General features: G+C 29.6%; 1 protein-coding gene and 1 pseudogene across 3 annotated transcripts; both read left to right on the plus strand.

Annotated features, from left to right (window-relative positions):
• The first annotated feature begins 382 nt into the window (after nt 1-382).
• On the plus strand, nt 383-2,489 carry LOC111289684 (leucine-rich repeat receptor-like serine/threonine/tyrosine-protein kinase SOBIR1 pseudogene; annotated as a pseudogene). The gene has a single exon (XR_016329363.1). The product of XR_016329363.1 is annotated as a leucine-rich repeat receptor-like serine/threonine/tyrosine-protein kinase SOBIR1 pseudogene (transcript).
• A 6,949-nt stretch (nt 2,490-9,438) lies between these two features.
• LOC149514142 (uncharacterized) lies at nt 9,439-15,970 on the plus strand. 2 transcript variants are annotated; one of them, XR_016329364.1, is made up of 3 exons: nt 9,439-10,714; nt 14,910-14,995; nt 15,761-15,970. XR_016329364.1 is itself a non-coding variant. In XM_089746684.1 (3 exons), the coding sequence occupies exons 1-2, from the start codon at nt 10,462-10,464 to the stop codon at nt 14,965-14,967; spliced, it is 504 nt and encodes a 167-aa protein (XP_089602810.1). In that variant the 5' UTR covers nt 9,474-10,461; the 3' UTR covers nt 14,968-14,995; nt 15,761-15,970. The 2 variants fall into 2 exon arrangements, 1 of the variants encoding a protein (XP_089602810.1); XM_089746684.1 differs by having other exon boundaries at nt 9,474-10,714; nt 14,717-14,995.
• Nucleotides 15,971-17,302: the final 1,332 nt, after the last annotated feature.

Consider the following 17,302-nt stretch of genomic DNA (forward strand, 5'->3'; position numbering starts at 1 on the left):
TAATACAAAAATATGAAATATATTTTTTTAATTTTATTAAATTTATATATAATTTTTGTTTAAATTTTAAATTGTATCATTTTTTTATTTTTAATTCGTATTATTTTTATGCCATATCAAGTCTAGTCTAATTAAATAAGTAAAATGTAAAACTTACATTTTAGTATCAACCTAATATAAATTAAACTCATATTAAAAACTCCCTAGTTTTAGCTTATCAAACAACACCAGAACTTGATGAGAAATCACCTGGTTGTGAGCCCTTGGCATGGAAAATCAGAAATCAACTCAAATGGGTTCCACCAAAACCACGTTTTTCCACACGGTATGAGCTTATAAAAACATGAAAAAATTGAAGTTTCTTTGCATCAGGCCACCAGCACCGCCTTAATCCGCCACAAGAATGGCATTCTCTCCGGACAAAACCCACAACCACTTCCTTCCCTTCCTCACTCTCGTTTCTCTCTTCTTTATCTCCCATGCAAAGCTAACTCCTGATCGTTCAGACTTGAAAGCTCTCTCCACAATTGTCAAAAACTTGGGCATCAGCGATCAACAGTTCCCTGCTAGCGATCCTTGTAGCGCTGCTGGTGTTTTCTGTGAAAGAAGGCTCACCCAGAACAACACCTATGTCCTTAAAGTCACCAGGCTTGTGTTCAAGTCCAAAGGGCTTGATGGGTTTCTGTCTCCTGCAATTGGGAAGCTTTCCGAGCTCAAAGAGCTCTCTGTTTCTCACAACAATATTGTTGACCAAGTCCCTTCCCAAATTGTTGACTGTAAAAAACTCGAAGTTCTTGACCTCCAAAACAACCTGTTTTCCGGTGAGGTACCATCGAATCTGTCTTCCTTGATTCGTCTTCGAGTTCTCGATCTCTCTTCCAATAAGTTTTCGGGGGACTTGAGTTTCTTGAAGTATTTTCCCAACTTGGAAAGTCTTTCTCTTGCAAATAATCTATTTTCCGGTAAAATCCCATCATCTATACGTTCATTTCGAAACCTTCGATTCTTCGACTTCTCAGGAAACAGTTTACTTGAAGGTTCAGCTCCATTAATGAGCACAGTTGATGAATCAGCAGTATCTCAGTACCCCAAACGGTACATTTTTGCAGAGAAGAACTCACGAAATATCAAAACTACTGCTCCAGCTCCATCACCATCACCAACAGGAAGCAAATCTGCAGCTGCTGAAGGTCCCAATTCATCAACACCAACTGGACACAAACACAAAAATAAGAAAAGGAAGCTAATGGGATGGCTTTTAGGATTCGTTGCTGGAGCTGTAGCTGGGAGCATATCTGGATTTATCTTCTCCGTGATGTTTAAGCTGGTTTTGGCAGCCATAAGAGGTGGAGGAAAAGATTCAGGTCCGTCCATATTCAGTCCATTGATTAAGAAAGCTGAGGACTTGGCATTTTTAGAGAAAGAAGATGGCTTGTCTGACTTGGAGATCATAGGAAAAGGAGGGTGTGGAGAAGTTTATAAGGCTGAGTTACCAGGAAGTGATGGAAAGATGATTGCTATAAAGAAGATTATTCAGCCTCCAAAAGACGCAGCTGAATTGACTGATGAAGATAGTAAGCTTCTGAACAAGAAAATGCGTCAAATTAAATCAGAGATTACCACAGTGGGTCAAATTCGACATCGGAATCTTCTTCCGTTGTTGGCTCATGTTTCTCGACCCGACTGCCATTACCTTGTGTACGAGTTCATGAAGAATGGAAGCTTGCAAGATATCTTACTGCAAGTTTCAGAAGGGACAAGGGAGCTTGATTGGCCTGTTCGGCAGAGGATTGCAAAAGGACTGGCAGCTGGACTTGAATATCTTCACATGTACCACAGTCCACGTATTATTCACAGAGATCTCAAACCAGGAAATATCCTTCTTGATGATGACATGGAAGCTAGAATTGCAGATTTTGGGCTAGCAAAGGCAATGCCTGACGCTAACACGCATGTAACCACTTCGAATTTGGCAGGAACAGTGGGATATATAGCACCAGAGTATCATCAGACACTCAAGTTCACCGACAAATGTGATATATATAGCTTTGGGGTTATACTCGGGGTTTTGGTAATGGGAAAGCTTCCGTCTGATGAGTTCTTTCAACACACCGATGAGATGAGCTTGATCAAGTGGATGAGAAATATCATGACCTCAGGCAATCCCACTCAAGCAATTGATCCTAAACTACTGGGAAAAGGGTACGAAGAACAAATGATCTTGGTTCTGAAGATTGCTTACTTTTGCACTTTGGATGATCCAAAGGAGAGACCAAGCAGTAAGGATGTTAGGTGCATGTTGTCTCAAATCAAGAACTAATAATGATGCAAGTGATGAAGAATGTTACCCCAAGTAGTAGTTTATGCTTAATGCTTTTCTTTTTAATTTTTACTTTTTACTTTTTCTTTCTTTTGCCGCATATGATCCTGATGTGTTACAGGTTGCTGTCATAATTGTAAGAAATATATCTGATATGACTTTGGTTTTACCCAGCTGAATTAGAATTTTGAGCAGAACATAACCTGCATTTTCGTTGGTCAAATTGCACACTAAGTACAAAGAACATAACTTGGTCAATGTGGTAAATACAAAACTTGGTACATTTGAATAAGAAACCTATAATACACAGTCATTCTGGGGCAACCGATTTTTTTGCACTTGGTCAATTAGCCAAGCAAAAGGAAACAAAGATGTAATAAGTCTGTATGTTTCTTTTAGGATCAAGACATGTCCTATCTAGATGACAGTTTTATCTTTACCAACTAAAAGTAATTCAGTTCACATGAAGAGGAACGACTGGAATAGAATAGGATTGCCGGAGAACATCATGTTTAAATAGGAAGGCAAGAACGTTAACATATCTTTTTCATTTGCAATTTAATTTCCTGTAAAAACATCACAATAAATTGTTTCAGATATCACTGGATAACACAACCAATAATACTTTTATGTCAATGCGTTTATACTTTACATTTCCCATATACAAATTTCCTATTACCTGGAAGGTAACACGTGAAGAGTAGTAGTGTATACCAGCCAGCCATCATAAAAAACCTCATCAAACAAATCCTCCACAGGGTAAAAGCGCGTTTTGAATTCTGGATCCTGTCCATTGTAGCACAACAATAATCCATATATTAGGGAGCATCACCAAAAACTAAAAGGGAATACCAATGCTAAATTGAAGATTCACAATGGGTTTAATTTCGCCAACAAAGCTTCAAATGCAACATCGGATTCATCTTATTCTAGTACTTTTTTTTTCTATTTTCCTACAGTTGCTATTCTTGCCAATTGGACCCACAAAGTAGCCTAATTAAACTATATCCTTCACACTTCATCGTGCAAAAACCATATATACCTAGAAAAAGGCAAAGCAAAGGCACTAACAAGCACCTTAAAAATCAAGAAGTAATTGAGGAAGAATCCTTTCTAAATGAGTTGCTTCAATCTTAGTACCACCCTCAGCTTCAGCAATTGTAGAAGCTCGCTGCACAGACCCTGTCATAAAACAAAAAAGGGGCTTCATTCTTTCATTACAAAATGCCATTTTTTAAAAACAAAATAGATCACAATGGAAAGGGTTGCAGGTTCTAGAATTTGAATCCAAACCTGCGGAATGCCACCTTTTGATTGCATGAATCAATTGCACTACCTTGGGTTCATATTTATTTTATATTTACATTCCCAAATAAGCACTAGAATTTGACAAGAACCTGTAATAAAAATTCGAAGAAGTTCACAACTCAGCTTTTGCTGCAATCAAGTAGAGTAAATAATATAAAATTAAAAAAAAAAAAGATAAAATTTATTTATGCATGGAAAATATAAATAGGAAGAGAAATTACAGGAAGTGGGTCGATTCTTCTTGGATATTCCAGCTCCAGCCTGAAATTAAATAAAAAAAAGAATGAAATAAATTAAAATGAGAATGAAAATGAAAATTTTAGTGAAGAATTTGGGAAATGTGAAGGAAAGAAAAGTACCTCACAGTCTACGGCCTGGTGTTTTCCATTTCATTTCTTTCACGCTTTGGAATGAGGGGGAAATGAAAGGTTGAGAGGGAATTGCAAACCTTGAGCTTTTCTGGCCCAAATGTGCTTGAAAATGGCTCTAATCAAATCCTTTAAAAAAAATTATGTCAAACAAATTGATTCAAAGAAAGAAAATATTGTGAAAATAGATATAAAAGGGAGATTACAGGTTCGAAAGTTGGAGCGTTGTTGTTGTTGTCGATGGCGAAAGTGGTTTAGATTTCACTCCTAAGCTTCTGCCTTTTTCGCTTTCTCCACATTTAAATTGGTTGGTCTAATGCTAATGGATCGACATTAAATTAAAGGTACCTAATTCCAGCCTGGGTGCGGGCATTGTGATTTCAAGATTTATTGCCTTAGTGTTGGATTTTTTATGATGAAACAACGCTGTTCACGAATCGGTTTCGTGGATTTGATAATCTAAAATATAAAATGATAAGAATAAAAAATATAAAAAATATATAATTTAAAATTTTAATAAAATTTATAAATAAATTTAATAAAATTAAAAATATATATTTTATATTTTTATATTAATATAAATTAAATATATAATTTTTATATAAAATATAAAATAAATATAACATTTTATGTAATACGATGACATAAATTATCAAATTTATAATTTTTGTCTTGTCACTCTTATAATGGTGTTAAGCTTAATCCTCCGACTTGGAAGTTCTTTTCTCCCTTACCAATGAAGTAAATCTCATATTAGTAAACGCTTACTTTCAATCAGAAAAAATATATATATATATAAATTAAGTAGCCAAAAAGGCCGTTTTAATTTTTTTTATATTCTCATGTTAGCAACTATATGTGTTTAATCGATAAATAATACAATAATACTATTACTAGACTAATAATATTATTTAAAGTAATTATGAGAAACAAAAAGTATTCTCAATAGGATTAACTTTGAATTAATAAAATTATTGAAGAGTTATTTGATACCTCACGTAAAATGGAATTCATAAGTAAATTTAATTTATTTAAAAGATGAGGAAGGTAAGGGAACAGAAGAGAGAAGAAAGAGGAAGAAAAGAAAATTTTTTAATTTTTATTTAAAGTTTTTAAATTATGTCACGTAATAACTATATTATTTTTAGGTGATAACCATCTTTTATCCACTCTGGATTAAGTGTTTGTATTATTGTAAGTAAAAATTTTTTTGTTTTGTCATTTTTATTTATTGATTTTTTTATTGTAAAATTTACCTCCGTTAAAGAAAAAAAGGTGAAAAGTTAAAACACCAAGTGGTGATAACACATGATATCTCAATTGATTTTATATTCTTACAAAATTTATTTAATAAAATAATTTTAAAAATTAAAAATTAAAAAAATAAAAAGGATAAAAACAAAAAAATTGAGAAAATAAAAATGAAAATGAAACTCATAGATAGTGTCATAGGGCATCTTAATCAAGTTTGAAATGTTAATTTTTTAAATTGAATTGAAAAATATATATAAATATAAAATTTAAATTAATAATAAAATATATATTTTTATATATACTTCGAAATAAGTGTCGCAATATCACTTTAAGTACGTTTCCGTTCTCAATTTTGTTTCTCTTAAAAAACTCTATTCATCCCAATTTAATTTAGATTTTAAAAATAAAAAAATAATTTTTTTTAATTGGGTCTTTTTACAATTTTATTTAAATTTAAAATAAAAAACTAAAAAGTTAGTAAAAAAAAAGAAAGAAACATAAAAATGTCCCATTGACACTTTAAATAGGGAAAAAATAAAAATCGAAATAAGCAAATTTTATATAATTTATGAATAAATGCATGACTATATTTTTATTATTTATAAATATAGTTTTTTTATCCTTTAAAAAATTTTTAAAAAAAAACCCTAAAACAAGTATTCGATACATAATATTAGTAAGTGTCAAATTTTCATTGATTAACTGTCACCTCATACATTTCTGTTAAACACGTCAAGGACTCAAGGGTTAATCATGACATAATACCTATGGAGCACTAACGCGTGCCTTCTCAGTTCCTTCATTCCTCAGTCATTATTTACTATATAATAACAAATAAATTTTATTATTATATTATGAATTAATAAATAAACAAAAATATTTTATTATATAATAAACTATTATTTTATTAGTTTTTAATTATTAATTAAAAAATTATTATTTATCATAATAATATTATGAAAAATAATAGATTTTTAGTGCTTGTTGAATATTTGAAATCTTGTTGAAAAAACTAGAAAATTAATTTATTTTTAGAGTGTATATAAGTGTGATTTAATATTTATAACGAGTATATTTTTTTTAAGGGTTTGTGAATAATTGATAGAATGAATAGACAAATTATAATATGATTTTATTTTTTAAAAATTATAATGTATAAAATTAAATTAAAAATAAAATTAACAAATAACAATTTTAATGTGAGCCAACTTAATTTAATTTAATTTAAATGAATAATTATAGTATATATAATATAGGGTGTTGAAAATGTTTGGTGGGGCCAAGCCCCTCCAAGCTATGTCCGCCATTGATCTTTGGTGAATTTCATCTGCCGACAGCTACATGACATGCTTTGATCGCGGTAGAATTTCTAGGCGGACTGTAGTATTGGCCCTCCCCCCCCGCCCCCCCCCCCCCCCAAATTTTAAATTCTTTTAAAATTTATGTTATGATAAAATTAAATGCCTCCCCAAATTAAAATAATTAATTTTATTTATTTTTATATGATTTCATAATTTAGTTTTATTAATTGAAATTAAGATATATTACAATCATATTATTTATTTATTTATTAATATATCATTATCTACAAAATTTTTAAATTAAAAAATTTGTCATAAGGATTAAATCACATTAATATAAATTTAATAAAAACCAAATTAACTTTCTAATCTCTAAAATAAAATTAAAGATCTCCAATCAAGTATTAAAATATTTTTCTATGCTTTTTAATTGATTACAATTCCACTTTTTGATATGATTCTTTATTTAATCCTATCTTAGATTTTTTTTTCTCCATCATGTAATTTTTTTAAGACAAAAGTCAAATTGGAGCCACTTTATTTATAAGGTTAAAAAACATCTTAACTTCTAAATTAAAGTTTCAAACTTTATTATTTTAATTATATAGTTTATTTTTCTTGTTTTGGTAAAAAATATATATTGTTTAACAATTAATTTACTTATATTTAAAAAAATCACTTACAATTGTAAGAAAGATTCACAATTTTAAATAAAGTAATTTATTTAATGTATTATGTTTCTTTATATATTGGTATAAATCAATAAAATTTTTAATTTTGAAAACATGCACATTTTGTTAGTACATTGCTTGCACATATACATATCTATATTTATATTTATATTTATATATATTAATAATATATAAAATATATTCTATGAAAAAAAACTTAGATTCAATATAGTAGTTGGTTCCTCGACTTCATCGTCCATCTCTCATACTTGATGTACGTTGTCCATCTCTCATACTTGATGTGACATATAACATTATCCATCATTTTTATGTCATTTTCATATACTTGGAAAACGAACGCCTTTGTGCTCATTTCCTTCCTCATATCTTCCAAGCCTTCCTGCTCATTCCTCAATCCATACTAGTCCTATTCCATCTTTCAAGCCTTCTTCCTCATTCCTTAGTCCTTGCTAGTCCAGTTCCACCTTGGTTATTCAAGTTTTAATCTCCTCCATTTCTTTAGATACAAAGCATTTTGTTAATTGTGTTAACTTTGACCTAAAAATGGAGGCAAAAAATGGCTCATCGTCATCAAAATTGAGTATTAACACCAGTGAAACCATCGAGTTCAAGGGCAAGGAGACCACTCTCGCTTTGCTTGTTCTTGCCATGTTTGCTCTTGTCACTGCCTTAATCATATATAAAAAATGTATCAGAGTCGATGATTCTGAAGTCGATGTCCAGAATGAAATGGAACTAGCTGCTCGAGAATGAAAGTCGTCTCTGTGCTTATTCGTAACTTGTAAGTTTTACTTTCTTCTTATTTGAATATATTGTCAAATATTTCTCAAACCTCCTGTCTGTAATTTGTATTTCGTTACTCTTGTCAAAATCACAGTAATAGACTAACCCTTCAAAGCATCCTTTAGTTTTCCCTCTTTTGTAAAAAAAAAAAAAAATGGCAATTGCGGTTGTTACTTTTTTGGTTTCTTTCCTTCTCGTTCTGGTAGCTGTTGAAGCTAGAATTCCCGGGGTTTACAAAGGCGTGCATGGCAAACAGCACATGCTACTTTCTACGGTGGCATTGATGCTTATGGGACAATGGTTCGGCTTGTGGGTATGGAAACCTATACAGACATGGCTGCGAAGTCAGCTTTAAGAGCTCTTTTCAATAGTGTCAAAATTGAAAATCAATTTTGTTTCACTGTAGATAAAACCTTTTTACCGGATTTACAGTAAAGATCAACAACTAGCGATTTCTGAGAACCGATAATCTCATCTGCTTGTCATCTGTTCTTGTGTTTGCAATGATTGATTATTTTATGATATATTGGTATATTTTGCAATGGGACCTTGATAACTGCATCTCTGTTTTTATCAAATAGTGTTCGATATCATAACATATCCCATTTTTTTTTATTTTGCCAAAATTTAAATTTTGGTAATTGAAACAAAAGTTTTAATATTTTATTAATAGACAACGCAATTGTATACATATTTGTCCCAAAATTATTCTGAAAATACTTTATTACTCACTACATTTTTATATTTTCATTTCCCAATGACAGGTATCACCAAGCATAGTTGGTTTGCTGAAGAATGATATGTTGAATTACATCGATGATTTTCTCATAATAATGTTGGTTTTATTATAATTGTTGTTATTGTTGTTGTTATTAAGTAATATGGAGTCAAGACTATTTGTTATTTTGCAATTCACCTTTTTATTTTGGATATTATCTGTAAATATTATATTATAATCATCATGTGATTCAATCAATTGAAACTTTATATTGTACTACATTTTTTTTTTTTTTTGCTTTTGGTTGAATTTCAATGTGTTTAGGGTGTAATTTATTTTCAGCAAATAATATTTATGGGTATATCATGAAGTTTTTAGCAGCTTTGGTTTTTTAAGCTGAGTTATTTTAGAAGCTGAGTTCTGAAACCAGCTTTGGTTTAGTAATTTAATCTAGTCTTCAAATCGTGGATAATGACCAAAAGCTTTAAAAGAATAAAATATCACTAAAAAAGAAACTTTGCCAGACAACTCCTGGAAGGAAGGAACGAATTTACTTGCAAGGAACCATATTAAAAAAGTATATGCTTTCCACTTGGATTATTAATTTTTTGAATAAATGCTTCCTCGATTGGCAACAATAAAAAATAGAGATAAAAAACAAGAAAAGGCCATGATCCGAAATCCCACCCGGTAGTCTAGAATATTTGCGAGTCATCCACGTTTCCTCGAGGTTTTGTATCCTTTTTGGTTTTCCACGAGTCAACATCAGGCTAACCTTCACCGCGCTTGCATTGCACGCAGTTAGAAGACCCATCAAAAGCCTTCGGCCTACCCAAAACCGCCGCTTTTGTAATATCCCCAAAGTTTCCTCCTTTTACGAACTGAAATTCAACCCCCCAAAAAAATTCAAAACCCAAAATCCCACCCGGTAGTCTAGAATATTTGCGAGTCATCCACGTTTCCTCGAGGTTTTGTTTCCTTTTTGGTTTTCCACGAGTCAACATCAGGCTAACCTTCACCGCGCTTGCATTGCACGCAGTTAGGAGACCCATCAAAAGCCTTCGGCCTACCCAAAACCGCCGCTTTTGCAATATCCCCAAAGTTTCCTCCATTTACGAACTGAAATTCAACCCCCCAAAAAAATTCAAAACCCAAAATCCCACCCGGTAGTCTAGAATATTTGCGAGTCATCCACGTTTCCTCGAGGTTTTGTTTCCTTTTTGGTTTTCCACGAGTCAACATCAGGCTAACCTTCACCGCGCTTGCATTGCACGCAGTTAGAAGACCCATCAAAAGCCTTCGGCCTACCCAAAACCGCCGCTTTTGTAATATCCCCAAAGTTTCCTCCTTTTACGAACTGAAATTCAACCCCCCAAAAAAATTCAAAACCCAAAATCCCACCCGGTAGTCTAGAATATTTGCGAGTCATCCACGTTTCCTCGAGGTTTTGTTTCCTTTTTGGTTTTCCACGAGTCAACATCAGGCTAACCTTCACCGCGCTTGCATTGCACGCAGTTAGAAGACCCATCAAAAGCCTTCGGCCTACCCAAAACCGCCGCTTTTGTAATATCCCCAAAGTTTCCTCCTTTTACGAACTGAAATTCAACCCCCCAAAAAAATTCAAAACCCAAAATCCAGCCCTAAAGTTAGCGGCACTTTTCATTCCTTCTTCTCCCAGTTTTTGAATTTTACTTTGAATTGATTTTAAATTTTTAGGATGATGTGGAATCAGGCCTACAGGAAGAATGATGCGGAGGCGGGCGCCAGGCCTTTGTATCCCACGATGCTAGAACCGCCGGAGATTAGGTGGGCTTCTATCCGGAAAGTTTATTCAATCGTTGCCATTCAATTGTTGGCTACAATCGCTGTGGCCGCCACAGTGGTTACGGTCCGTCCGATCGCTCATTTCTTCGTCAGCAGTGGGGCCGGCTTGGCTCTTTACATAGTCCTAATTGTCACGCCTTTCATTGGTATGTTTCTTCTTTTATTATTTCTTTAACCGTACCTTTATTTATTTATTTATGCATGGAAAATATAAATAGGAAGAGAAATTACAGGAAGTGGGTCGATTCTTCTTGGATATTCCAGCTCCAGCCTGAAATTAAATAAAAAAAAAAGAATGAAATAAATTAAAATGAAAATGAAAATGAAAATGAAAATTTTAGTGAAGAATTTGGGAAATGTGGAGGAAAGAAAAGTAGCTCACAGTCTACGGCCTGGTGTTTTCCATTTCATTTCTTTCACGCTTTGGAATGAGGGGGAAATGAAAGGTTGAGAGGGAATTGCAAACCTTGAGCTTTTCTGGCCCAAATGTGCTTCAAAATGGCTCTAATCAAATCCTTTAAAAAAAATTATGTCAAACAAATTGATTCAAAGAAAGAAAATATTGTGAAAATAGATATCAAAGGGAGATTACAGGTTCGAAAGTTGGAGCGTTGTTGTTGTTGTCGATGGCGGAAGTGGTTTAGATTTCACTCCTAAGCTTCTGCCTTTTTCGCTTTCTCAACATTGAAATTGGTTGGCGTAATGCTAACGGATCGACATTTAAACTAAAGGTCGCTAGTTCGAGCCTTGATGCGGGCATTGTGATTTCAAGATTTATTGCCTTGGTGTTGCATTTTTTACGATGAAACAACGCTGTTCACGAATCGGTTTCGTGGATTTGATAATCTAAAATATAAAATGATAGGAATAAAAATTATAAAAATAATATAATTTAAAATTTTAGTAAAAATTATAAATAAATTTAATAAAATTAAAAATATATATTTTATATTTTTATATTAATATAAATTAAATATATAATTTTTATAATTTTATATAATACGATGATATAAATTATTAAATTTATAAATTTTATCTTGTCACTCTTATAATGGTGTTAAGCTTAATCCTTAGACTTGGAAGTTGTTTTCTCCCTTACCAATGAAGTAAGTCTCGTGTTAGTAAAAGCTTATTTCCAATCAGAAAAAAAAAAAAAAAAAAAATATATATATATATATATATATATATATATATATAAACAAAGTAGCCAAAAAAGTCGTTTTAATTTTTTTTTATTCTCATGTTAGCAACTATATGTGTTTAATTGATAAATAATAAAATAATACTATTACTAGACTAATAATATTATTTACAGTAATTATGAGAAACAAAAAGTATTCTCAATAGGATTAACTTTGAATTAATAAAATTATTGAAGAGTTATTTGATACCTCACGTAAAATGGATGTCATAAGTAAATTTAATTTATTTAAAAGATGAGGAAGGTAAGGGAACAGAAGAGAGAAGAAAGAGGAAGAAAAGAAAATTTTTTAATTTTTATTAAAAGTTTTTAAATTATGTCACGTAATAACTATATTATTTTTAGGTGATAACCATCTTTTATCCGGATGAAGAGTTTGTATTATTCTAAGTCAAAACTTTTTTGTTTTGTCATTTTTATTTATCTTGCAAAATTTACCTCGTTAAAGAAAAAAAGGTGAAAAGTAAAAACACCAAGTGGTGATAAACACATGATATCTCAATTGATTTTATATTCTTACAAAATTTATTTAATAAAATAATTTTAAAAATTAAAAATTAAAAAAGTAAAAAGGATAAAAACAAAAAAATTGAGAAAATAAAAATGAAAATGAAACTCATAGAGAGTGTCATATGGCACCTTAATCAAGCTTAAAATGTTAATTTTTTAAATTAAGTTGAAAAATATATATAAATATAAAATTTAAATTAATAATAAAATATATATTTTTATATATACTTCAAAATAAGTGTCGCAATATCATTTTAAGTACGTTTCCGTTCTCAATTTTGTTTCTCTTAAAAAACTATATTCATCCCAATTTAATTTAGATTTTAAAATAAAAAATTTTTTTTTTCAATTGGGTTTTTTTATAATTTTATTTAAATTAAAAATAAAAAACTAAAAAGTTAGTAAAAAAAAAAGAAAGTAACATAAAAATGTCCCATTGACACTTTAAATGGGGAAAAAATAAAAATCGAAATAACCAAATTTTATATAATTTATGAATAAATGCATGACTATATTTTAATTATTTATAAATATAATTTTTTTATCCTTTAAAAAATAAAAAAAAAAACCCTAAAACAAGTATTCGATACATAGTCAAATTTTCATTGATTAACTGTCACCTCATACATTTCTGTTAAACACGTCAAGGACTCAAGGGTTAATCATGACATAATACCTATGGAGCACTAACGCATGCCTTCTCAGTTCCTTCATTCCTCAGTCATTATTTACTATATAATAACAAATAAAATTTATTATTATATTATGAATTAATAAATAAACAAAAATATTTTATTATATAATAAACTATTATTTTATTAGTTTTTAATTATTAATTAAAAAATTATTATTTATCATAATAATATTATGAAAAATAATAGATTTTTAGTGCTTGTTGAATATTTGAAATCTTGTTGAAAAAACTAGAAAATTAATTTATTTTTTAGAGTGTACATAAGTGTGATTTAATATTTATAACGAGTATATTTTTTTTAAGGGCTTGTGAATAATTGATACAATGAATAGGCAAACTATAATATGATTTTATTTTTTAAAAATTATAATGTATAAAATTAAATTAAAAATAAAATTAACAAATAACAATTTTAATGTGAGCCAACTTAATTTAATTTAATTTAAATGAATAATTATAGTATATATAATATAGGGTGTTGAAAATGTTTGGTGGGGCCAAGCCCCTCCAAGCTATGTCCGCCATTGATCTTTGGTGAATTTCATCTACCGACAGCTACATGACATGCTTTGATCGTGGTAGAATTTCTAGGCGGACTATAGTATTGCCCCCCCCCCCCCCCCCCGCCCCCCAAATTTTAAATTCTTTTAAATTTTATGTTATGATAAAATTAAATGCCTCCCCAAATTAAAATAATTAATTTTTTTATATGATTTCATAATTTAGTTTTATTAATTGAAATTAAGATATATTAAAATCATAATATTTATTTATTTATTTATAATACATCATTATCTACAAATTTTTTAAATTAAAAAATTTGTCATAAGGGTTAAATCACAATAATATAAATTTAATAAAAACCAAATTAACTTTCTAATTTCTAAAATAAAATTAAAGATCTCCAATCAAGTATTAAACATATTTTTCTATGCTTTTTAATTGATTACAATTCCACTTTTTCATATGATTCTTTATTTAATTCTATCTTAGATTTTTTTTCTCCATCGTGTAATTTTTTTAAGACAAAATTCAAATTGGAGCCACTTTATTTATAAGGTTAAAAAACATCTTAACTTCTAAATTAAAGTTTCAAACTTTATTCTTTTAATTATATAGTTTATTTTTCTTGTTTTGGTAAAAAAAAAATTGTTTAACAATTAATTTACTTATATTTAAAAAAAAATCACTTACAATTGTAAGAAAGATTCACAATTTTAAATAAAGTAATTTATTTAATGTATTATGTTTCTTTATATATTGGTATAAATCAATAAAATTTTTAATTTTGAAAACATGCACATTTTGTTAGTACATTGCTTGCACATATACATATCTATATTTATATTTATATTCATATATATTAATAATATATAAAATATATTCTATGAAAAAAAACTTAGATTCAATATAGTAGTTGGTTCCTCGACTTCATTGTCCATTTTCATACTTGATGAGACATATAACATTGTCCATCTCTCATACTTGATGAGACATATAACGTTGTCCATCTCTCATACTTGATGTGACATATAACATTATCCATCCTTCATTTTTCATTTTCATATACTTGGAAAAACGCGAACGCCTTTTATTAATCCTCATATCTTCCAAGCGTTCCTGCTCATTCCTCAATCCATACTAGTCCTATTCCATCTTTCAAGCCTTCTTCCTCATTCCTTAGTCCTTGCTAGTCCAGTTCCACCTTGGTTATTCAAGTTTTAATCTCCTCCATTTCTTTAGATACAAAGCATTTTGTTAATGGTGTTAACTTTGACCTAAAAATGGAGGCAAAAAATGGCTCATCGTCATCAAAATTGAGTATTAACACCAGTGAAACCATCGAGTTCAAGGGCAAGGAGACCACTCTCGCTTTGCTTGTTCTTGCCATGTTTGCTCTTGTCACTGCCTTAATCATATATAAAAAATGTATCAGAGTCCGTGATTCTGAAGTCGATGTCCAGAATGAAATGGAACGAGCTGCTCGAGAATGAAAGTCGTCTCTGTGCTTATTCGTAACTTGTAAGTTTTACTTTCTTCTTATTTGAATATATTGTCAGATATTTCTCAAACCTCCTGTCTGTAATTTGTATTTCGTTACTCTTGTCAAAATCACAGTAATAGACTAACCCTTCAAAGCATCCTTTAGTTTTCCCTCTTTGGTAAAAAAAAAAAAAATGGCAATTGCGGTTGTTACTTTTTTGGTTTCTTTCCTTCTCGTTCTGGTAGCTGTTGAAGCTAGAATTCCCGGGGTTTACAAAGGCGTGCATGGCAAACAGCACATGCTACTTTCTACGGTGGCATTGATGCTTATGGGACAATGGTTCGGCTTGTGGGTATGGAAACCTATACAGACATGGCTGCGAAGTCAGCTTTAAGAGCTCTTTTCAATAGTGTCAAAATTGAAAATCAATTTTGTTTCACTGTAGATAAGACCTTTTTACCAGATTTACAGTAAAGATTAACAACTAGTGATTTCTGAGAACCGATAATCTCATCTGCTTGTCATCCGCTCTTGTGTTTGCAATGATTGATTATTTTATGGTTTATTGGTATATTTTGCAATGGGACCTTGATAACTGCATCTCTGTTTTTATCAAATAGTGTTCGATATCGTAACATATCCCATTTTTTTTTTATTTTGCCAAAATTTAAATTTTGGTAATTGAAACAAAAATTTTAATATTTTATTAATAGATAACGCAATTGTATACATATTTGTCCCAAAATTATTCTGAAAATACTTTATTACTCACTACATTTTATATTTTCATTTCCCAATGACAGGTATCACCAAGCATAGTTGGTTTGCTGAAGAATGATCTGTTGAATTACATCGACGATTTTCTCATAATAATGTTGGTTTTACTATAATTATTGTTGTTGTTGTTATTAAGTAATATGGAGTCAAGACTATTTGTTATTTTGCAATTTACCTTTTTATTTTGGATATTATCAGTATAATATTATATTATAATCATCATGTGATTCAATCAATTGGAACTTTATATTGTACTACAGATTTTTTTTTTTTTTTTTTTGCTTTTGGTTGAATTTCAATGTGTTTAGGCTGTAATTTATTTTCAGCAAATAATATTTATGTGTATATCATGAAGTTTTTAGCAGCTTTGCTTTTTTAAGCTGAGTTATTTTATAAGTTTGAGCTGAATTTTGTGTGATGGGTCCTAATTCGGAAAATATTGAAACTTTTTAATTTTAATAAAATATAAAAACAAATTATAATAAAGATAATAATTTATATATTTGTATTGTGTAAAATATGAATAATTTATATTATATTTATATTAAATTAAAATAAAAAATAAAAATTTACATTTTTCAAATGAGTTAGAGTAAAAAACTTACGCCCATCCGGGCTATCACTTTATTACACATTTTCTTAACTATCCAATTTTTTTATAAAATTTTTTTTTTGAAAAAAATATTTACTTTTATATATCTATAAGAACAATTAAAATTGTCCTTAACTTGAAATTATGAGTCAAATCATATGTCATAAAAAATGATTAGAAGGGTAATTTAATAATCAAAACACACAAAATTTGATCAATACGAATCTACCCTTTAGTCAAACAAACAAATAACAATCATTCAACAGAATAACAAAATCCCTCACAAATATGAAAAAAAAAATTCAGATTTTTATATTTAAAAAATAAAAAATTAAACAAAGAACAATAACACAATCCTTGATCTGAAAATTTTTCAGACTTTTTGTTATATTTCAAAAAAAATTAACAAAAAAAACACAAGTCACCACCAACATAATCCAACAATATACAACTAAAAATAAAAAACAAATAAAGAAAAACCGAAAAAACTTTAGATCTAAAAGGCTTTTAAATTTATTTTATTTTTTAAAAAAGTAAACAAAGAAAAAAAAACACGATACTCTATAAGAATATAATGAAAAGGACCCACAGTCGGTGGTAATTAAAAAAGGGATGGCGATGGAAGTGAAAATAAGAAGAAAAGAAAAAAAAAAACGGGTGAAAGTAGGAGTTTCTGAAAAACAAAATACAAAGAAAAGAAAAAAAAGGAAAGAATGGGGAGAAAAGAAATGGGAGTACGTAGGAAATAAAGAACTACACAATTTTGAAGATATACTTTTTAATTTTATTTGGTTATTATTTTTATGTTTTATTATGCCTTTCAAGTAAATTTTTTTTATTTTTTATATAATAATCACAATAAAAATGATTGTTGAAAGTTTCTTAACAATAGAAAATTTTAGGTAATTTGTAATTACATGTTTCTAAATAAAAATTTTAAAATAGGAATAATATAGTAGGTTAACTTCAAAAAATA

Source organism: Durio zibethinus, chromosome 17 (genome assembly GCF_047325235.1).
Source record: "Durio zibethinus cultivar Kanyao isolate XHJ-2024 chromosome 17, ASM4732523v1, whole genome shotgun sequence".
In the NCBI taxonomy this organism is placed as follows: domain Eukaryota; kingdom Viridiplantae; phylum Streptophyta; class Magnoliopsida; order Malvales; family Malvaceae; genus Durio; species Durio zibethinus.